This window comes from Anthonomus grandis, chromosome 7, assembly GCF_022605725.1.
Source record: "Anthonomus grandis grandis chromosome 7, icAntGran1.3, whole genome shotgun sequence".
Classification (NCBI taxonomy): Eukaryota; Metazoa; Arthropoda; class Insecta; order Coleoptera; family Curculionidae; genus Anthonomus; species Anthonomus grandis.
In genome coordinates this window covers 29791293-29816611 of record NC_065552.1, presented here as the reverse complement: position 1 = coordinate 29816611, position 25319 = coordinate 29791293, and the positions used below count along the sequence as shown (strand labels likewise).

Sequence of the window (25319 nt, the reverse complement as noted above, 5' to 3'; positions counted from 1 at the left end):
GGATACAAACTATTCAAATAAAGGTGAATTATTCGAACGGTTGCAACAGAAATGGAAAATATTGGTTTTAAACTCATAGACAATCTTACTGAATCAATGCCACGTAGATGTCAGGCTGTAATAGACAATAATGGGTATTTTACAAAATACTAATATTGTAGATGGTTTAGTTTGTAATTAAAAAAAAAATACTTTGAAAAAAAAAGAGTATTGGTTATTTTTTAAATTTGTCTATCTACTTTTGGTCATTACTGTATGTTAACAAATTCAGATCAGTAGATTTTCCTCTGAAGAACCCATATTGTTCCTCCATGATAGTGCAAGATTAAGTTCGATAAAGATACAGTGACAATTTTTTCCAAATAACTTAGAAATGGTGCTAATGTTACATACTGGCGTATAATTTGTAATATCTTTCCCTTCTTCCAGATTTTTATATTGGAGTTAAATAGCTGACTTTCCCAGATTTAGGAAATATTCAAGTTGACACTGATTTGTTGAAAACGATGTGTAAAGGTCGAGAGATTATAAAACTGCAATACTGTAACAAAGCTGGAGGTACTCCATCTGGACCAGGGCCCTTATAAGTTTTTAACTTTATGATCTCTCGTATATAGAAGAAATTGGAATTTTCAGATCGGCAAAAGAAACTGGGCCAAAAGATAAATCTTTAGGTCTATTCATGTCAGTATCAATACTATAAACGTCGTTTCGTTTTAGTCGTAAGTGATTATTTACATAATCTCATAATATTAAACACCAATTGACTGGAAACATAATAAACAGTTATTTGGGCATACTACAAAATACATTTTCCGGTTAGAACATAATTAATATTTCGAACGAATTACTTGTGCATTCCTTGTATTTCTCTTCAAGTATTAAGAAAAAAGATAGGAATGAAGTAAAAACCAGTGTAGGCTTTATTGTTCAAAATAGTATTTATTTTCAAAAGAAAGACTAATTAGACTATAAGGCTTGGCCATTGTATTATTTGTAATTGTCACTATGACTATGTATATCTCGCACTATCTCCGGATCGTGCACCGCATTTTTTTTCCTCAACGATAATTGGAAATCAAATGTGTACAAAATAAACCTACAGATTTTAAAAGTTGTAAAAAAGATTATTTTCTTAATTTTGTTCTACATAATTAACACAATTTTTCTTACAAATTGCATAATATGTTACATAAATTAAACTTCTATAAAAAAATCTACATATTTTATTTATGTCAGGACATGTTTTCACACAAATCTATAAGTGGTTCTTTCCTTATATAATTTGATTTAATTTAATTTGCTTGGTTACGAAAGCAATATCGCAAAGTAAATGCTTCGTCTTGAAAAAGTAAATAATTCCTAATATTATTTAATTAGAGCAGTATAAAATGTTACCTAAAAAGAGTCAGATTGTTTAAAGAAAAACGAATTTTCCCATCAGAATTATTTGACAATACCAAATTGTTAATAGAAATGTTTGATTTATAGGTTGATTTTTTAAGCCAAAAGTTTTAACTAAAGTGCCAAAAAAACATGCAGAACCTTGCAGTGGCCTGACTACTAGGTATTTTAATTTATTTAAATTTTAGTCTATTATGTAGTCAAAAAGGCTTTGGAAAAAAATTGTCCAATCAATTTCTTCGTGACTAAAAATTAAATAACTAAAAAAAAAATCGCGGCGTTGTTTAAACAATCTAGATATTTAAATTTTGGTATGTGCCATGAGTATGTTAAAACAATGATCTTTTCGTCATGCTGGCTTTGAAGGGAGTGTGTGTGATTGAAAGGTGGCTGTTCTAATCAATTGTTCCAAGCCACCTTGATCACACATTCACTGTCTTATCATAGTCATAGCACACTAGATTAATATTTTAACATCTCAACACAATGATGTTAAACGTTGACGTAATGTCGACGTTTAACATCAATAGTCGGGCCACTGCAAAATTTCTTTAGATGAATTAAATCATTATTTTCCCTATATATTTTTATCACCTGTGAAAATAAGGGTTTTATGCCAATAAAAAGATTTTACTAAACAGATCACTAGCAAGATATATTTTAGATCAGTTAATTGATGCCGATACTTTGTTCAGAAAACCTGCATTTTCTGTGGGTACCAGAGTTTAATTCTGTGTAGAAATGTAATTAAACGTGATTTAATGTTTGCACTATTTGTCAACAAACTTAATCATTTCTTAAAACAAACATAAACTTGAAAACCTTAAAGTATAAATTTGCATGGTGTGACGCCATCCTACCAGATTGTATTTCGATTGTTGCCTAGTTGGAGAGGCAAGGCCATAAGTGTTACTCATCTCTTTTTGCGGCTGAAAAAATTGTAATAAATTTAAAACGCAAAATACGTTAAGTTTTAATCAAACTATATTCTGAAGAGGTGTTATTCATTTGTACCGAATCCTGAGTGATTCACTTATTGTTAATAAGTCATTTAATTTTTTTGATATTTTCCATCCGCCATCGATAAGTTATTTTCTGAAATGACTGCACAAATACTAAAGTATTTTTAACAGCTTACTTAATAGGCCACCTACTCAAGTTTTGTGTATCTGTTTTGGATTATTGACAATTATGTAAATGTAAATTTTGATTTTTTTTCATTAAACGCCTTTGATGTTTATTTTTTTAAATTGATTAAGGAAACAGATGGAAATTTGAAGTAAGTAGGTATTTTGCGTTTGACAGATAACCCACTTTGTAATTTTTTATAGAATACTTAAGATACATTTTGAAAATACATACTTCAAGGAGACCAAAAACACTCTCTAAAGCTCTAAGTCTATTGTAATTTTTTTTTTGTTGAAATCTTAGGCATCCCAATTATGTGCTTAATATCGCGTATGTACCTTTTTTTTAATAACTGGTCCTTTTAAAACAGGTTTTGCCGTGATGTGTGCAAACCTCGAACTTCGGTGAACTTTGTATTGATAAACCGCATGGTCGATGACATCATTATAGTTCCCCTTTTGTTCATTTAATACGTATAACGAGTTTGTATGTTTAGAGAGAGGAACACTCCTTATAGATTTATATATATTTTTTCAGGGTTTAAAAAAGTGTATTCATTATAAGTTCTTTCTATATTTCTTGATTATCACGCAATTAATATTTGGATAGAAAGTAGATCTAATCATAAAAAATTAATTTCTCCTTACAGTCGCAATAAATTATTTGTTTCCCATAATGTTAGAATGATCTCTTTCGCCAAAGTGGTGGACTTGGTGAATATTCTCAAGGTTGAATTGATATTGAATCGTAACTACAAGATTCCTGAAATGCTCTCTGCAGTTCATTCACTACTGCGATGGCCTAAATACTCCCTCAGAGTGAACAACCAAAGCAAGAATTTATGAAAATATTTCGAGTGCAAATAGAGAGCTTCTAAAGCCTACTTGAAAGGTTCATGTTTAACTTTTATTATAACTTTAGTACATTGACATGGTGTGTCTCTGTTTAAACATTTGAGAGTATGAATGTCTATACTATCAGTCTGATAATTATGTAAGTCACGTATGCTAATGTGTGTGAAACTTTATTTTTTCTATGTTAATCGTAAAACGATTCTCACTCAGGTATTCACAAACCTTTTCAAATTCAGTTTTAGCTAGTTCTACTGTTACATTTCAGATATCCCCCTATAGGAGAAGCGCTGTGTCGTCCGCATATGATTTGAGTTTGCTTGAAGTATTTATATTTAGCCAATCATAATTATACAGTGAAAACAGAAGCGGCCCAGTTCTTTGAGGAAACCACATTGAATTGTTTTAAACCCACTTTGCTTATTTTCAATTTTCACGCACTGCTGTCGATCTCTTTTTATTAAATCTTGGCAAACTCCCTTTATCCCACATAATGGCTTAATTCATCTAAAAGAATATTATGTGAAACACTATCAAAAGCTTTCGCCAGATCTAAGAATATTACTAAAGGGTTTTTATTTTTATTAATATGACTATAAATAAACTTAGTAGATCTTCTTTGTCGAAAACCAAACTGCTTGGGTGAAAGAATATTAAATTTTTCTAGTGACTGGTAATTCTGTCTTTTATGCAAGGCTCCAGTATTTTAGCTATATGTTGTTAATCAAAGGCACTGGACGATCATTTTCAGGCAAATATGTTTCTTTTCCTTTGTATATAGGTATTGTTATCGACTTTTTCAATTCGCATGGAACCTTTCCAAATTGAATTGCAATTGAGTATTTTATATCTTTTAGGGTCTTGCTAATAATCCCAAGCCTCGGAGCTCAATTATTTTTTTATTTATATTTCTGATTAATTCTTCCTCTGTTACAGGTGTCATGAATAAACTAGGAAATATTTTTAGGCCAGTTTTTGTTTCACTGTAAGGTGGTTTGTCCGCTATTGATTTACCAATATTTACAAAATAATCATTAAAAATATCTGGAACTTTAATTTTATCTTGTTGTAAAATGTTATTTTTGTCCTTTAGTTGAATATTCTTAACGCTTTTGTCACAATAAAGTTCTTCCTGTATAACTCTCCACATTGTCATGTTCTTTAGATTTTTTTGGTTTTGTTAAATTTTATCTTGAAGCATGTAGTTTGCTTTAGTTTCTTTTATTAGCCGGTTCAAAGTATTTCGATAATTTTTATATTGATTCAGAAGCACAGTGTTTTCTTTGTTTTTTATTTTTTTTTTAAGTCTCTATACCTGATTGATTTTATTAATCCCAAAGTTATCCAAGGCTTTAGTTTTTTTATTTTGGCTGTTATATGTTTTCATTTGCAAATCTAAAAAAATCTGCAATCTTCTTTAGTTTATTTATAAAGCATCCTTAAGCAGATTCACATTGAGTCTTGTCATAAACATCATCTTAATGAATCACTCTTAAATTCTCCTTTAGTTTATTATAGTTAAGGCGCATATAGAAAGTTTGCTGGTTATTAGTGAATTCTGTTATTTTAAAAAGGGACTGCATCTTGAACACAATTGAAAAATGATCTGTTATATCTGACGTTATAATGTAAAACCCAAAACTAAATGTATTCTTAATCCTTTGCGAAGTATAAAGAAATAAGTGGTCAATGCAAGATTTAGAGTCTGCTACTGTTCTTGTTGGTCCATTAATATAGCTTAGAAACCCACAACATTTTTTTTTTACAAAATATTTATATAATTATTCGTCGTTTAATTTTGAAGTATTAAATTTATATTTATATCCCCAACTAAAATACACGCTGCGTTATTATGTTTACTTATTAGGACTTGGTCTAAATCTGTAAGAAAAGTCGAGGCAAATGGGACACCATGTATTTTTTTTAAATGATAGGTCTTTTTATTCTCATTTTAATAGTATATGCATTATTAACATTTATAACATATTTAACATTTTTATATTTATAGCAATTATAACATTTTTCAGCCGTTTTTGAAATATTTTGGTTTGAAACTTTATGATTTGACTGTGAGACTGGCACTCAGTGTTAGTCATTGTTTGTGTTTTAACGTTAGAAACTGGTTAGAGTATACTTTTTCAAAATTATTATTTTAAAAAGCTATACATTTTAATGTAAAAAAAAACAGTGAAAAATAGATATAAATTAATGCAATAACCCGAATACCAATAATTTTCTTTATTACATAGTTAACTAATATACGACTAACATGTGCAAACATCTGCAATTGTGTATAATTTCACAATTGCAGATTTTTCCCACCATTTTGATAAAATAAAATTTTGAAAGTCCCTTTCTAACTTATAGATTGCATTACTAATATATTCTGAAGTTGTTTTCTGGTTAAGCGGGTTTATAGAATTTAGAATTCTAATCCTGAGTTTTTCTACAATACAATTTGTCCTTTAAAAAGCCTCCACAAAATTAATTCAAGGGTGTAAGTTCTAGACTATTTGGTGGCCAGTTCATTGTTCCTCGCCTACCTATCCATATTTCATACCTATTATTTCAAAAATTTACAGCAGGAATCATATTTTGTGGTGTCGTATTATTTGGGTTTATTGACGGATGGGTAGCTTCTCTAAGAAAACTTCTCTAAGAAATTTTTTGTATCATAATAAATAAAACACCAAATTGTTTTATGCAAATTTATTATTCAAAAATATAGCAACAAAAAATAGTTTTGATTCTAAAAAATATATAACACAACTAAATTAAAATCAATTCAATAGTTCGTGTAGTACTACTTCTCCTTTATAACATCTGCACATCGTCTTGGCATGGACTCAATTAATTTCATAATATAGTCATCGTTCACTTCTTTCCAAGCCTTTTCCACTATTTCAAAGAGAATATTTGTATTAGACCATGTTAGGTGGCTGATTTTGGTGTCAATGTAATGCCATAAATTCTCTATAGGGTTTAGGTCTGGCGATTGAGATGGCCAGACCATTACGTTTATTTTTTCATCGGATAGCTATCTCTTAACAAATTGAGAAGCATGTTTTGGATCGTTGTCATGCTGAAATATGGCTGTTACTGGCATGACTTCATCCATATTCGGCACTAAATGTGTTTGCAGAATGTCTTTGTACATGAAACGATCCATTTTGCACACTATGCTTACTATGGGTCCCATGCCACGAGCCGAGAAACATCCCCATACAACACTTTGAAAATACCTTTGAAAACTTCCTTTGAAAACACCTTTGAAGGCTGAATCCCCTATCTACGTTGATAAAAGTTATTCGATTTGGAAGAGCTCTGTTTGAATATAACCGTCCATCTTCTCTCTTGAACGATAATAAAAATTTAAACGTAATATTTCGCATTTCTCTTGATCTGTATAACGCATTTTTACATGAGTATAATAAAAACTCACAAAATAGTTATTTATGTACCAAGTGTATGAAATGATCCTTTTTTTATGAATGGGAAACAAACTCTGGCAAGAGTGTAAAGTGAGTATTTTATGCATGATTGTGCCGGACAAATTAAGAGAATAATTATCGAAATTTACTTAATATTATTACTCTTTTTGTCAATGTTGTAACTTTGTATATTTTAAAGTTTTTTAGCAACAATGGCCATATTATACTCGTCTATAATGAAAGCCAGGCAATCAGATCATGAGCTTTAAACTAAAATATTTCAAAAACCACAGAACCAAATGGTAATAATGCATATATTTTTGAAATAAGAACAAAAAACCTATCATTTAAAAAAATTAAATACAGCGTGTCCCGTTTATAAAATATTTCCTCTGTTTTTTTTTATTCTTTTTGCAACACTCCGTATACATGATACTATATTTTGCAAAAACTACATGTTAAACCCTACAACTTTTATTTTTTTTTTTATACAGGGTGGTCCAAAAAAGTTAAGGGGGGTGGGAAAATATAAGGAATGACACTCGCAGTTATGAGATTTTTAATGATTTTGCACAGACATACATTTGCAGATACGTGATAATAGATTTGACTGCTTTTTTTATATCTGAATGCTATTGTATATAGTATTTAATTAATTTCTTTTGTTTTATTTTTAACCAAAAATGGTGGTCTCCAGATAAGCTTACATCTAGGTATGCCCTGAAACGTATTGCGAACTTTACTTTTCATAATTATTAGGTATAGATATTTTGTTTTTTATTTAATACATTGAATTTGTATGGCAAAACTCTTAGTAACGACATCAACTTATTAAGAATATGAAACTCTTGGAAATCAACGTAATTTTTCTGGTTAATTCTAAATATCGCACTTCGTTAGCTCATTTCATTAACATCTCCCGCTTTACGCGCATTGATTATTATTTAACGCTAGTTTAGTTTTAACACAGTTTCATATGCACACGCTCTACGTAATATTTGTTATTCTATACACGTCTTGTTTTGATTTTACAGTGGAAAAGCGCGACTCTCGAGCTCGACCGTTCCGGTTTTTAAATTTGTATTTTTTCTTGTTCTAATTTCGCAATAATTGAAGTTAATTTTGTTTGTTTTCGTTTGTTAATGGTTTTTGAAGCAACTATTTAAAGCTTAGATTCAATGGATGGGATTAAAATTGCATCAAAATTAATTTTTTTATTCAAAATACAAAGATTATAAATGAAAATCGTTTTGAAAGCTGACGGTTATTTTAGTATTTTGTCGCCTTAATGCTAAACCAAATTATTGATGTCCCAAAATATATTTTTTTGTTTTCTTGCCAATTTGGTTTTCCTTATCGTCATAATATTGTGAAATTAGAACGAGAAACATGTTCAACTTTAGCGATGTAAGTACTTAATGTGGGTGAAAAAGAGTGATTTTTCTGTGATTTTAGTGTGATAATTGGATTAGGAACAAGTTACTATAATGTATAGCTATGTAGGTATATCATCTAAAGGTGTTTTTACTAAAATGCTTGAAATTAATGACTCTAGTGACCTAAATTTTTTTTTTCATAAATGCTTAAAATGACATATATTGATTTAAGCACAGAATTTTTAGGTGGTAATATTGAGGCAAAAGCACATATTTTACATTCCCACTTGATTCAATATTAAGCAAACATGCCCCTACAAAGACTAAAAATATTAATGAAAAACCATATTTGCCATGAATAACCACTTACATTAGAAAACTAATTAGGTTACGAGATAGGGCTCAACAGAGATTTTTTAAATGAAAATTAGATGCACATTAGATTATAGAGAGTAAATGAATTTTATTTAATTCAGGAAAAGATAACATACATACATTTCGGAAAATATTAATAATGCCTTTAAAATACACAATTTTTTATTCAGATACAGATACACCAGACACTGTATGACAAGAATTTATTATTAATAATAATAAATAGTCTTTTCTTGATTATAAATAGAAAAAAAGTATACAAAATAATCAATTGGGCTAGGTTCAGGTCATTTGCTATTGAGTTTTGCAAAATAACTAGATTAAATAATCTCCTTAACGAATTAAACTTTAAATTGATTGATCAAGAAAACTTAAATAAAATTATCTTTAAAATAACTTTCAATGCTGGTCAAGATTATCAATAAGGGATGTTAAATTGTGCCTGCCTTTCTGCACAGCTGCACTAATAAAGCCAATAGAATTAAATCATTTAAGACCGATTAGTATCCTTCCTCTGTTGGAAAAATATTTGAATAGCAATTTATCATCGAATCGAAATATTTGAGAGTGTCAATCAAATTTGATGAAAAATTATAGTACAAGTAATAGGAGTGTATTCGTCCGTGATTAAATTACCTGAACTAGAAAAACAATTTTAGAATGATACCGAGAACATTAAAAAAGTGAGATAGGGATATGTCCGAAAAAGTCGAGATTTTGGCTCTCCTAAGATATATATCCTGGACGCAGTTTAAAAATAAGAAAAGAATTATTATAATAAAATGAGTGTATCCGTCAGTAATTGGATTAACTGAACTAGAAAAACACAATCTTAGAATGATACCGAGGATATTAAAGAACTGAGACAGGAATATGTCCGAAAAAGTCGATATTTTGGCTCTCCTAAGACATATATCCTGGACGCAGTTTAAAATAAAGAAAATAATTATTATAAAATGAGTGTATTCATCCGTGATTAAATTAACTGAACTAGAAAAACACAATTTTAGAATGATACCGAGGATATTAAAGAACTGAGACAGGGATATGTCACTGATATGAAATTATTTTCCACGGAATTAAAAATTCATTTTAAGGAGTAACTTTTCCTTTGTTCCAGAATTTAATGTTGGTTTTATTTGTTTCCATGAAGCTGAACTTATTTTTTATTGTATCTAGAAAATTAAAATTACTCAATTTTTCCAGGGAATTGAAAATTCATTCTTTAACTGCCTGGGATTTGGACAATTTATTGCGTATTCCTTTCAGGCTGTTGGACTTATTTCTTATTATTTCAGGCATTTGAGTTATATCTAATTTTTATTGGATTTTCCAGAAAATCGGATTAATGTCTTTTTTCCAGAGAGTTGAAAATTTATTATTCAACTGCCTAATGAAGTAAGTGCCCATTTTTTTTTTAGTAGTTGAGGCACTTTTGCATTTCATCCAGGCAGTTTCAAATAGCGCCTCCAAGTCATTGTTATATTTACTGTTACTTCAACTGTCTGATTTGATATTTATTTATATTTGCGGAAAAAAGGGAAGAAATCAATAATCAACCGAAGAAGTAAACAATATGCTTTAGTCTGCTTTTATTTTGAAAAGTCGAAATATATTTTAGATTCTCTTTTTTCAAATGAGAGCTATTGAAGGTCATCATCGCTCTTTTTCAATCATAACGAACAAGTAAGAATGTTAGCAGGAAATTATGTGGCATGCAAGTCCTGCAATGCAAATATTTGAAATCAAATACAACTATAATAGTAAGAGATATAGCTGCATCCAATTTGTCTTTATGTTTCTTTTTACTTCTAAAATCTAGCAGCTAGATAATTTCAAATCTTCATATTTTATTTTCAAGATAGAACATACCCCTTGCCAAAAGAGACTGATTTTTATTTTTAATGTCTTGAAATTCTATGTAAAAAAACCCGCATTTTTCAGCTACTTTTCCTAAATTTTCTAAATTTCCTAAAATGAACATCTTTATCTTTATGAATCTTCTTTTTCTAAATTTCCTAAAATGAAAATATTCCAAATTTTTTGATATTTTCTGATGATAATATATTTACCGAACAACCAATACAATGGCAATGTAGGTAATTAACGTTCAACTAGTCCTAGTTTAAAGATAATAAATTACTACTTAATTCATATCTAAATGTCTGTCTTTCATCATTACATGAAAAACACAAATTCCTTGGCGCCTGAAGATGGTGTCAATATTCATGGCTGTAGGAATTGTTTAGGAATCTTACTGTGCACTTATATGAAGCCCAATATTAAAATTAATATTAAAAATAATCCATTATCTTATGTTATACAGGAGTACTAAAAGCAGGGATTCCCTTATTCTTTGAACAAAAGATTTGCTGAATATCGGCCCTTATTTCTCCGCAGAAGACATTGAAGATGAAGAAAATTAATTCTTAATAAAATTTCTTTAGCGGCAACTGGATTAGTAAGGTGATTTTTCTGTATAGCTATCCCCATAAGGGATTAGATCAGGTGATCGAGGAGGCCAAGGCACGGGTCTCTTCCTACGCTAAAGACAGTTTATTGGAATTAAATATGGATTCGTCTGACTCTAAATCTGGTAATTTTTGAGCTAAAATGAAGGTGTACTACTGCAGGCTTTTCAGTTGCAATATCAATATCTCACCCTTTTATACATACAAATCCAAAGATGCTTAATTGGAATTGAATCTGGATTTTTCGGATCGTGATTTTAAAGCTGGATAGTTTTAAGCATAACTAAGATATTGATCTGCCGAAACTGATAAGGGGCAAGCCATTAAAGAATATTTCATTAATTGTAAGAATTAAGATTAACTTTTTCTTATCAAAATATCTCTAACAGGAGTGCAGGAACTAATCAAATTCTAGATGCCTGAGCAACATTTGTACAGAATACTTTTCATGGTCTTTATTTAATGAAAATAGTCCCATTCATTTTTTAAATTTTGGACTTTAAAGTGAGAGTTGTCTTTGAGCAACAGCCTTAGTTCTTAGACACCACTACTGAAAAAGGTCAATAATAGCCGTTGTAGTCTTCAAATGGTGGAGTTTAGACTTGGACCTGAGTACTTACTTGAAGATCAGGATATATTCTTTGATCACACTAATTAAAGCAGGTTTTATCTAAATATTTATTTAAACTTAAGTTCTTAATCAAATGGGTAAAGATTGCTCTTCAAATCATCATGCTTTATTTTTAAATAGAAAAGTCCATCACTGATTGTTAAAATGTCTATTTAAATAAATCCCAACTACTAGGCTAAAGTGTGGTGATGTTCAATCATGCATGAACCATATATTAAGACGACATTGCCAATGGACAGATCTTCTAAAAGTTCTGGTAAATTGTTCTGGAGAAATTTCAAATCCAGTTCGCCTTCTTGATAAGACAAACGGTCCAATTAAATGCTGCCCGTTGACAAGAGTTATTGATTTTCGTCTGCACATAAATGAAAATTTTAAAAGTTGCTAATGCCGTTTTTTAAAAATCCATCTTCATCACTAAAAATAATTGACAGAAAGAAGTTTGTATTATTTATATGTTTACTCAAAATCTAATTTGAGAACTTCATTCGTCATGGAAAATATTCAGGTAGAGTGCATGAACTTTTTGTAAATGGTAGGGATGCAACTGTTGTTTTAAGAATTTTTTGCCATTCAAACTCGATTGCTAATTTTCGTACTCTTGTAGAAGGATCTGCCCTACAAGGCATCTACTAATTTCTTCGGTGCCATTACCATGACTGACGCAATTACGGTTAGCTTTGAAAAACATTCCTAAAATTACGCATTTATTTCCTAATAAAATATAATTGTTACCAGTTTTCTTCAAACTCGTCGAAAACATTTCTCCTATCAGAAATTCCACAATTCGGAAATTGTTCCTCGTAAAGCCTTTTGGCTTCTAAGGCATTATATGATGCAGGTGCGTATATTAGATGCATAATCAGAAAACGTTAATTTCATAACTGAAGATTATAATGAAAAATTAAAAAAATAAAAATAAAAATTACCGCAAATAAATTTTAAAATAGTGTGTAGTCTATGGCTAAGAGATGTTCACTAAAAATAATATTAACTATTTTCAAATCTATCGTAAAAAATCATAGCAACAAATATATACCCATCATAATGACACCACAGATGTATTGTTTTGTTGCATTTAAATACACAAGATTTATTTCAAATTTCCCAAAACACATTTCGGAGCCAATGAATTTTTGATTTTGCTGAAATTTAGTGTGAATAAATGAAACCTCTTCTTATGGGTATCTATTCAAAATGTACCGAAGAGTAGTAAAATGCAGTAATTTCATTACCACCTGTTGCATTTTTTTAACCTAATGTAATTTATCTTGAACAATGGACTCCATAGTTTTGCAAATAATAATTAGTCTTATGGACCTATAGTTGCGTGCTAATAATTTGCCGCTTTTTTTAAAATTTGGTGCGACTTTACTCTATTCTGGTACAGGAGTTTTTAATCTACGAGTAATACATCATTTTTGCAGTTAGTTGCTATCTGTCAAATTCTTCTGAATTCTTGTTGTGTTAGGTTGCTACGCTTATTTGGTTCTTGTGCTAGGTGTGTTAGGTTGGAGTTGATGACGTTTCACCGATCTCCTGGCAGAATTATTCAGAATTCGTTTCAGAAAATAAAAATGCCAATTTTATTGTTTGATTGTCCTTCAATATTACAATTGTTATTGAAATCTTTAAAGAATATCTACACGCAAGAATTCATTATACGCAGTGTGCAATTCCAAACAAAAAAAAACATAGTATAGGCAAAACCCATTGTATTCAGGGCTAACCGATTTTCCTTCTCAAAACCCCATATAAAGACAGTTCAAAGTCGAAATGACAATAAAACCGTACCATAAATTTCAATGCGAGGTGTGTAGGTCACACATATAACATTCAATATCAATTCTGAAAAATTCAGAAAGCATCAGTATTACACTTTATCGAGTTGACACAAATACCCGACGCAAGACTCTTCTAATAATGCGGAATGTTATTTTTAATCCGTGAGATAAACCATTTGTTATTCGTTTATTACTGGGTCTATGTTTGTTTTCAGATTAAGAAATATGTAATATTGGGTGCTATAAAACATCAGTAAATACAACAGCACCGAATAATCACCATTTCTGTAATCAACCTTGAACTGAGTAGCAACAATGAAAAAATTGATCCATTATCAAAAGAATTCGATATGAGTCAGATTTTTATTTGGGTATGTCGTTTCACATACCAACCCATTGTTTCTTAAAAACATTTTGAAAATTAACGAATATTGCCGTTGTAACGGTTAGAGCCCATTAAAGGATGTGGGTATATGGTATATTATATTACGACCTAAAGTGCTATTCCTTCCTGTAATAAAAATTCATATACGTATTGGCATGCTATAGGTATATCGGATGAATTATAAAAGTAGTTTATTATCGTATTATCGTATTAATTAGTACTAAAACGATTATTGGTGTGGTGAGATAATAGGAAGGTTAAAGTATTTTATCGTTAATAACATTTTGAGTTTTTTCATAAAATGTGAAAATTGCACGAAAAACAAAATGTATGGCTAAGATGAAGCGGTACGAGGTAGAGAAACCAGTTCCTTAGCAAATTCCTATATATAGGTATACCAAATCTATGTTATATAACTCTATAGTTAATAAAAATAATTTTACATGTGCAGAGTGAGTCACCAAGAAGTTAGTAAAATATACCGATTTGTTTTTAATGGATACTCTATACATTATATTTTCAAGGGAGAGTTCCATTTCCATTTTCCAATCCGGTTTTTAAATATGAGTGTGGCATTGCCACGCAGTTAATATTTTTACGATATTTTTCGTATTTTCAGAGATTAAAAACTTGTGGTATCACGTGTCATAGTCGTCTGTATTCTATGGAATACCAGGTTTTGAATTGTCGAAAAACGTTTTATTCACTGAGGCAAAAAGAAGTCACAGATCTCAAATATATTGACATATAATCTCAAAGGATTAATTCTAAATCAATTCTCTTCTTAATTGACACTCCTATTTATTTATACCACTTAATTCATAAATTGTTATAAAAACGTCTTATTCACTTTAGTTAAAAAAATTGAATTGTTAATTTCGTGTGGATTAATTAAATTTTATCTTTTCAGTTAGAATCATGGTTCAAAACTGGCACTGGCAAGAAGCCAACAGGGGGGAGACCCACCTCCCAGTTAGGTTCCAATGGGGATTCCGAACTCCCCACCGAAGACGAAGACTACGAGAAGAAGGTTAAATCAATGTCTGAAAAGGATATTATTAGGCAGTATGAAGAATTACTGGTAAGGCCATATACTTTAAGGTAGAAGGGCTTAGGAATGTTATTAATTAATGAACAAACAGTTAATATAAAGTATCTTAACATAAGTTGAATTTTACATGGTCGTTATAACGTTTTGGCAATGGCTTTCTTCAGGGCTACTTTAGCATTCTTCTCTTGAATTTTCCTTTTGTGCAGAGTCTAAAAATTACCTTAAGTCTGAATCAGCTGATTTTTTTACTTTTTTTAAATTTTGTTCTCTTGGCTCTAAACCTGGAGATTACTTGACAATCCAACATTAAAATTATAGGGGGATAATGCCCATTAAAATTTTTAGAGCCTCAAGATTTTTTTCGTAATGATAATCATTGTAAGTATAAAACAGCCTGTTATAATGAGAATTAACATAGCTTGTTTATTTACTTTATTCACATGCCAGTTGTTCAACACTGACTTATCCGGAAATTCATAGATGTTATGAATTTCCAATGATATATTATATCTGCATCTACATTCCATGTTTAATATTATTAAAGGCACTAGCACAACAACAGAATAGTTTAAGTTATTCTGCTGGGATAAGCTTTTTCAAACATGACATATAAGTATGCTTAAATTACCAGTCTCTCCCCTTTTTCTTTTCCAGTATAGATATAAAGGGTATTTAAGTAAAAATGCAATATTTGAATTGCACGCCATGACTTTTTCATGACAGATCGAAATATGACAAATGGGAATTAGTAAATGTGGATTATTTATAACACGGTATAACAACGCGTCCTGATTATCAAAAAATATTATCAAAATGGTAAAGTTTAATTGCCATTAATCGTAAAGTGCCTCCATTGTTTGGTCGAAATAATATTTCTAATTCATCTACTGTGAAAAGAATAATAAAAAATTCGAAAGTACTGGTTAGTGATGTAAACCACACGATACGAGCTCATAGGCAGTTCGCAAGAGTGTGACAGAAAGGCCAAAAAAAGGAAAGATATCAATTCGCCATCAAAGAACTGGAAATTTCAACAGGCACTCTTCAGCGAATTCTTATCAAAGATTTACAGCTGCATGATTCAACAACTTCTGCCAGCACACCATGAACAGTGAAGAGAATTCACCAATTAGTTCCCTTGAGGAATGGCTCGATGGCTTCGTTAATAGAGTCGCATTTGGACCTCAGAACATAGATTAATACTTCTTAGATAAGAAATTCCTATAAGAGCCAATAAAACACTGAACCGTCGATTTAATGTTGCGCTCTCTGACTATCGAGAAGTAATGCTAATCGGAAACCAAAATAAGTTTGTGGCTTGTCAATTAAAAATTTTAGTATGGCGCCAAATTTGAATTTTTCTCTACAACCGTGCGCTTAAAATTAGTGGGAAATGTGTGGTTCTTTCGGAAACTAGTAGGCATATTTTCAATCTGCCCAATCTGTTAAATTCGGACTTTTCTGTCTCCACATTAAACAGTCCTCCCTCATTTATCACTTTTTTTATTTGCGTACTATAATGTCTGAAAGACGCATATATTTCATAATAGATACATAGTTCTGGGTTTCAAAAATTAAACAAAGAATATTCACAAGTTATATTAGAACTTTGTTGTTTGAAGAACAAAATTTGTAAGGTCGATTTTATGCCGGTTGTTGCGAATGGTTGTAGTAAATAAACGTCAATAAAATTTAATAAAATCATCAAGGAATTACAACCTATTTAATTCAGCAGTAATCTTCCTTAGTAAATATTAAAAATTAAGTAACTATCAACGAATTAGCAATGAAAGAGATAATAAGAAAAAATGTTAAAATAAAACTTATAAATGATATTATAAAAGAATAGAGTAAATGTACAATAGTAAATAAAATATAGTATATAAATAAATAAAAATTTAATAAATTCTCGGTTCAGCAGTAATTTCCATGGTAAATATTATAAATTAAATAACTATCAATAAATCAGCAATAAAAGAGACAATAAAAAAATTTGCTAAAAGTAAAATTAACAGGAATTTGCTCAGTTTACCATCAGCTTCAGAGAAAGTTTACCATTGAGGCTGTCAAAAATTCTATACAGAAATAAGACGAGTTTTGCTGTGTATTGAGTTTCACTTTCATTATATATATTTTTAAAGGTACTACATAACAATCCGTCAATTTGGGGCATATTCCGTTGTCGGCGTTGGTGCATATTAATGGTCTGAAAAAAATACATTTTTTTAATGGACTGACCTATATTTTTACTATGATAAAGGAGAACTATTAATTAAAGAGCTTAGTTTAACTCTCCAAGCAGTTTATCATTATTAATTAAAGTTAAAGCTTACCACCTCTGCTGGAGCCATTTGTTACAAAGACCATTCTAACTTACCTTATCTGGTTAACTTGTATTAACCTTGAGAGGTTAAATGAAGGTATGGCATCTGGCTTAAGGCTCATTCTTGAATTGGGCATGAATGAATCTGGAGTAAAACCAGTTCGAGCTTAAGAATCAGCATGAAGTCAAGCATGAAATATATTAGGTTTGTTAATAAGAAAAGGAAATGTAACTATTTGGCTGTCCAGAAATTTACCAACAGCAGCTTCTTCTTCTCAGAATCCATTTCTAACTTTTGTTTTCTACATTCGCACTCACCATTTTCACGAAAAAAGTTTATTGCAATAACTACTTATGCAAATGCAATATCGCCAATATCTATATTCTTATCTTTATTTATTTATATCCCTAAATAAAAACAAACCATAAACACCTGGTAAAACTTCCGAAAACGTAAACGTCCGAAATATAGAAGAAATCAATTTTGTATATTTTATGTCGAGGAGTAGAAGCTTTTTCAGTATTCTGTCAATCGCCCAAGCTTTCAAGCTCCTGGGCTTAGAAAATCCACAAATGATTCACCAGAAAGCAATGCACTGTATGGTGTGCATTATGGTCTGCAGAAATAATTGGACCGTTTTTTTTCGAAAACTAAGAAGGTAGTGCAGTAACGATGAATGCCGAACATTATCGTGCTATGATAACACAGTTTCTTGTGCCTCATTTGTAAGCTATTAATCTTGATAACATGTAATTTCAGCAAGACGTAAAACATTGACGATCTTCCAAAAGTTTGTTCCTGGTCGTGTCCCGATTTGGCCTCTACGCTCTTGCGATTTGCCTTTACACTTCTGGCTGTAGGGTTATCTGAAGTTACAGGTTTATGCCAATAAGCCTGCAACCACTGAAGAATTGAAAGCCGAAATTTGACGATGTATCAAGAAAATATCACCACATGTATACAGTAACGTTTTTGACATTTTCGTCAAAAGGATACGCATATACCAGCAAAGCCGTGGCGGCCATTTAAAAGATAATTTATTTCATACATAATTCCTAAATGTATATTTTCTAAGTCAATAAATATTTCAATATTTTGCTACAGAAGACCATGTTTTTTATGAAATCTTGGGCTCTTATTGAAACAACCTTTCTATTAAAGATCCTTACAATCGCCTTTTTCTCTTTAATACTACTATTTTTACAAACACTTTTTTCTTTTTGTTTTATTTAGAGTGACATGAATCTTAATGACGACAAGAAGCGACCTCTTCGAAACCTCAGCCTGGAACAGAAGAAGTACATGCTGATTATGCAAAACAAAAACAAAACCGAATCAGGTAATAGATGACTAAAAGCAATATAATATTCCACAATTGTACATTTTTTTTTTTACAGGCAATAATAAATTTAACGAACCAGAAGACTACATAAATTACTTAGAAACGCACATGCGCAGCGAATATATCCAACTTAATAAACTACTGAGTTGCACCGAAAGTTTAAGGGTCGCATTGGCTAACAACCCCTTAAGTTGGGTTGAGAAGTTTGGAGGGCAAGGGCTGCAGTATATATTGAAGGTCCTGGATGTAGGATTAAAACAGTAAGTTAACAATTTAACTGCAGGATCTTAAAACTAATTATTTTCTTTGCAGTAAAGATGTCAAGCTCCAATATGAGTGTCTAAGGTGTCTCGAAAAATTCATGAACAACACTGCTGGGATAAAGTTAGTGTTGGCAGATAGTAATGGGCACGAGAGTGTCGCTAAATGTTTAGATATCGATAAGCCACATATTATGGTCCAGGCATTAAAGGTAAGGATAGATTAAATAATATTTTATTTTTCATTGACGGTGTTTTTGTTTTATAGATTTTGGCTCCAATGTGTTTAATATCAGGGGAAGGAGAGGTGGAAGGATCTAGTAAGGTACTTCTGGCCATAACCAAAGTAGCAGAGAATCAAAATAGGGAAAGGTTCTTACCTATAGTGAATGGAATCGTCAAAAGCAATAATGCCGAGTTGCAGGTAAATATTCAAACATTTAAGTGTACTGGTTTCTTATAATATATAGGGTATATATTACCGTTTTATTTTTATGAGAATAGTAGAATAGTATTTAGTTTAATTTAAATGTACAAAATATACCAAAAAGCAATTAGGCGTACAGAAGGAATAAAGTGCGTTTTAAATATTTCCACATCAGGTAAGGGTAATGTCTTTTATAATATTATTTGCTCCTACTAAGAGTCCATACCAAGCATGTCTATTAATTTTATTTCCCAAAAAGAGTTTGTGGGCATATTTAAGAGACAGCAAATATTTTTAATAATAAATAGACAATAAAGTATTGCTTTTCGCATTTTATTATTAAATAATAGGGTATTTCTGTAAAATTCTTTAACAGAAAAAAAAAACACTAATGAGTACTAAATACACAGATTACCGCACAATATAGATAAGTGTAATGCACAATCTTTAAGTGCATCAAAAATAGCAATGCCGGATTTTACATATTTTTTTTTGAACGAAAATATTCTGCAAGTAAAAAATACATTAACATGTGTTAATAGTTACTTTATCGAAATTAAGCTAAAAAAATTTACAAAAGAACAATTTTCGATTGAAAGATGAATTTTGACAAATTCTCCTAGAAGACAAACAAGGCTAATAAAATATGATTGGAAATAATTACCCGTGAGACTACCAAATAAAGCATTAAATGAATTTCAATTATACAAATCCACAGACCCAGATGGAATTTACTTAAAAAGGTGAAGGAACCCAATTGCTACATTTTTGTAAAATCTTTAGAGCATGCATAGCAGTGGCGGCTCGTGACAGTTCAGGGAGGTAGGGCCAAACCTTGATCTAATTTGGAAATGGATTTGCTTTTAAAAAACTAATTTTATTCATTGTTTTTAATATTTAATAAAAATAAAAAACACCAACAAAGCCGAAAACGCCAGCCAAATAAAATAAAAGATCTCTACGGAACCGCGAACGCCCGATGAATAATCAAAACAAACAATATCACGCACGTTTTGCTAGAAAAGATTCTATTGGTTTGGAGCCTGGCCCAAAATTATTTAATTTGCCGTATTGTGATTATTCGACGTAACATGCATCGATACGGGGCCTGGCGCGACAACTACGTCTTCGATTCCGCATTAGCGAAATTTGCGGAATCTTGCACTGGCTGCGTTCCAGTATTTTAATTTTATAATTGGTATTAAATATTAATATACAGATATTTTTTTGGACTGAAGTAAAATTTAAAAAATAAATTATTTTTTTTATTTTCAACGTTTATTAGGTAGAGCCATGGCACTGTGGCTCTACCCCAAAAGCCGCCACTGATGCATAGCATAGGGCATAACCTCTACAACATGGCAGAAAACTTCTATTCTGTACCTGCCAAAAATACGTAAAACTAAAGATCAAACTGCGAAGTCAGAAGCATACTAGATTAACATCATTTCTAATACAAACTGTGGAAAAAATCGCTGCTAGGTATATCGGTATAATGGACAAAATTTGAACACTATACCCACTTCGGTCAGCCCTGAATGACCGAAATAGATTTCTGGACCTGTTAAGCGCATCTGGTGACAAAGAAGTAACACATAGAAAGAGCGTTTAGTAATGTCCCAATGACATCACTCCTTAATGCCCTCAAGTGAGGGAGAAATCCACCCATTCTGTAACTGGTTTCAGGCTAGCCTAAAAAGGACCTAAGGCAAGGGACAAAGAATTCAACGTTGGGGAAAAGCATTGTCTTAGAATATTGAATGCCTAGAATAAGCATAGCTGCAAACCATAGGCAAGGTGTTTAAGTTCACCATTTCTCAGACAATGATGTCAAATCGATTTTTCAATTTTTCTCACTCATTCACACTCACTTCTCAACTCACTGAATATTTTTTTAATTCGCTGTATTTTGTGACAGTTAAAAAATTTAATCTTTAAAATTTTCTGATGTTTGCTAACTAATAATATATACTTTGAGACTAACCAAAAAAATTTTCAGCATAAAACAATATTCTTAACAAAAAAGTTGCCACCACTGTGTTTTTTTTAAATATATTTTTGCATATGTCTGAAGTTAGCATCCATATCCAAATCCAACAACCAAAATCTACAACGCACAATATATCAAACGACATTTACTGCTAGTAACCTAAGCATCATCGAGATAATGCGCGTATCTCCTATAATTCCCAAAGTATCTTAATAATTTTTTATCCAGATATTAACTGATGACATGACAGTATAGCAAAAGAATCTAAAAACGCAATAAGTCTTCTTTTAAAAGATTTTTCGAAGACCTTTGAGAATACAGAGAGGAGAGCAATAGGCCTATAGTTACTCACTTCTGCTGTCTCCCCCTTTTTATGAAGAGGTATGACAACAGCTGTTTTTAGCTCTTTAGGAAAATATCCAAACTGAAATGATAAATTCAGAAGATAGGTAAATGGTGAGATAATATGCCTAGCACATGCTAACAATAAGTAACAAGGTACCTCGTCTACACCGGATGACTTTTTCCTGGAGGAAGATTTTATAATCTCAAGTGTTTCACCTTCTGTGAGAGGGAACAGAAAAAGAGATTGGGATAAACTGTTGAAAGGCACATTCATACCCATGGGTGCCTGAAAATTATCTGTGATCTTTCGCACTGACTCTACAAAAAAATTATTAAAGGTATTAGCAATATTGAGGTTGCCAGTAACTTTATTTCCAATATCAGTAACCAAATTAGGAACACACCTTGTTCTGCGACCTGAGAAGTTCGTGATTGAGTTAATAATTTCCCATGAGGATCGAGTTATATTGTTAGAAGTAAGCAACTTTGTTAAATTATAGGCTTTTTTAGCATTTTCGATATTTTCTCTATGTACCTTCAATCTCCTTCTACAGGATGTCTGTTTGCCCTCATTAATTATCAATAGTGTTATCCACTGATGAGACTTTCTGTGATATGGCTTTGATTTGTTTACATTTTGAAAGCGTATATTAAATAAACTGAAGAACGTGTCAAAGAAGGAAGAAAATTTACTTTCAAAATCCAGAGTCTCAATAATTGACAGCCAATATTCTTTAGACAACAAGTTGTTAAAATAGTGTATGTTTTCATCAGAATAGGATCTAGAACTCATAGAAAATTTGCTTAAATCGTGACTGATAGGGTTTCCCAAGTCAAAACTCAGTATCTGAGCACAATGATCAGGAAACGCCACTTCAAAGGTTTCAGTTGAAAACAGTGCAGCGTTAGTGAATATATTATCAATCAAGGTGCAAGATGATCCCTGAGTTCTAAAAGGTTCAGAAAAAACTAGTTTAAGACCATATGAGCTAAATGCGTCCACAATATATACTGCTTCTTTACATCTGGAAATAAAATCATAATTAAAATCACCACAAAAACACATTAAAATATTAGGTTTATATAAAAGCTTTAACAATTTCTTAAAGTATTTACTAAAAGTTTTAAAATCAGAGCTAGGAGGACGATATATACAAAAAACTAAAATCTTAACACTATTTACAGCCTGGAGAAGAGCAGCATCACATTTAAAGTTACCAGATAGTGAAAAGTCTTTATTTTCTATATGTTTATAAGTACTAAAATCAGATCTGACAAATATTGCCACACCACCACCACCACATGAGTCCTTACAGTAGTATGACGCGACCTCATATGATCTCTATATCCGACAACCAAGTTTCTGTGATGCAGACAGTCTCAGGATAGGCATTTAAGTGTAAGAACAGTTCCAACTCCAAGTCAGCAGATTTAAGTCGAATGCTTCTTGTGTTTAGATTAACAATCTTCACTCCGTTTGTGACTTTAATTTTTTTGGCCTTTCCCGAATACCCGGTTTTTCTGTAACTGGACGTAGGCCTTTGGTTTTGGGGACGAAAAAATAAATAAAAAGTGAATTTCTTGACAACTATGTCTTCCGGCTAGTTTTGAGGCTGTAGCAGATTTTCGTCAATTTCTTTTGGTGCCTTAACTCTGAAAGCCTTGTATTCCTTAGACTTGACATTGTATTTTCAATTATAAATCTATGTCCTGTCCAAAGTTTGCCTTTAGATATTTCATAAGATCAGACTCACCAATATCAAGTGAGACTTTTGAGACCGATATTGAAGTCAATGGAGTAGATGCCGCCAGCTTTCCAGGATTATTGTCAGATCTCCTTTGGCCAATTATAGAGTGACTCTGATTTAAAACTCTGTCTGAGGTCAGACTATCACTTCCGTCGTCTCTCCGAGCTAAGTTAACATCTGATACATTTGAGCAACTGAGAAGTTTGCGCTTCGCTCATTACATGTTTTTTTACAGATATCGATCTAATCGCAAAAATATCCGCTTGGTGGCTCATGATCAGTCTTGTTAGAATACTTCCACCAGTTGACATTGTGAACGTTAAAGTCTCCCGTAATAATATTTTCTGCACTTGGATGGTTTGCTTGCAGATGGTCGATTTTATCAGCAAGGTCGTTGAAAAACCTTCTGTACTGTGTATTGCGGAGTGGTCTGTAGAGCAAGCAGAAATATTTTGGATCTTTCTGTTGTTATTTTGAATCACATAACATCGAACCCTGGGGATCCCAGAGCTTCTTCGCGCTGGCAAGGTTTGTCGCTTTAAGTGAAGACTGCGAGCCCGAAGTTGTAACTAAATCGGGTGAGGAAGTCGTATCCAAGATTCAACCTTTGGAACCAAGATGAATCTTGGTTGTTTCCAAGTTCACTTGTCTCTGCTACAGCTAAAATGTGAGATCTGTTTGTTTGCAGTTGTTGCTGCACGACGTTTATGCTCGTGTTCAGACTACTTACTTTACATAGATCCACTCTTAAATGTTTCACGCTTGATTGGACCTCTTAGATCAGGCTCCACCCGGAGATCTGCACGGGAGGCTATTTTATAATAGCTACTATATACTATAAAGAAACACTAGGGCATGGACTAAATACAAGAAATTCTTCGCGTAATAATGACACCCTGAGTAATCCCAGACACACATCGACAAATTTATTATCTTGGTCCAAAAATTTACAATAGCCTTCCGAATATGTTAAGAACAACAAAATTTTCTACATGTAAAAACTAGCTAAATGAATGGGTATTAAGTAAAAACTTTTACGGGGATTTTTTATAGGGTAGGATGGGAATATTGTTTTATTTTACTGATCGTAGAAATATTATTTTTTTATTTCTGTCATTTCGCTGAAGATCATACTGTCATAAATTTTATAGCATACTGGTGCACTCACACTACTTAAAGTACAATTAAGCACTAAAGTAATTTAGTTGATAAATTTATAAAGTATATTTTGGAGAATGTATTTATGTGTGTTAGTTATGTATTTATTTATACTATCAAATAATGAGTCCTAGTGGCAATAGAGGGTATTATTTGTTCAACCCTTAGGCGAAGGAGTCCATTGATATATAAATAAAGAATAATCCTTTATATATAGTTTTGGTGAAAAATTGTCCTACATCTCACAGTAAGATTGATCATTGATCTTAACCCAATCCATAAACTTTGGGTATTGATTTGAAATTGTCGGGCAAAAAGTTTATGTATAATATCAACATTATAAAAAATTACATGAATTTTGTATACGAGACGTCTATGACAAAGAGATTTGATTTCACACATATACAAAGCTTATTCTTTGTCTTTGGACATTGGTTTATGTGATTAATTAATCCTTAGAACATTGAGAAACAATCATTTGAACAGCCTTTCAATGTTCTAAGAATTAATCACATAAAAATTATATAGATTGAGTTCGGCTAGGCTACTGAATATTTTTTCGACCACATAAATAAATTCAAAACTTATGAAATTGCAAAACACTTGTCAAAATAACCTCATTTAATAGTGTTTTTTTTAAGTTAGTTTTGTTATCAGTCTCCTTGCAAGATACAAATTTTTTTTTTTATTTAATTTATCTTAACGACCTATATACCACTTGATGATTTTTACATTGAAATTTATCAAAAAAATATTTAAAGACGCAAACAAGAATGTTCTGATAAAGATAAAAATGCTCAATGTTAATGTCACTTTAATATTTTCTTTTAAAGGGATA

The 25319-nt window shown here is 31.3% G+C and overlaps 1 protein-coding gene across 1 annotated transcript in view; it reads left to right on the top strand.

Annotated features, from left to right (window-relative positions):
- The first annotated feature begins 8193 nt into the window (after positions 1-8193).
- The window catches only part of LOC126738220 (protein diaphanous), a 49047-nt gene continuing 31921 nt past the window's right edge, over positions 8194-25319 (top strand). Inside the window, 6 exon segments of the mRNA XM_050443441.1 lie at positions 8194-8221; positions 14747-14917; positions 18445-18550; positions 18609-18813; positions 18866-19025; positions 19082-19237. Of these exon segments, the coding sequence (XP_050299398.1) occupies positions 8204-8221; positions 14747-14917; positions 18445-18550; positions 18609-18813; positions 18866-19025; positions 19082-19237 (816 nt within the window). The 5' untranslated portion in view covers positions 8194-8203.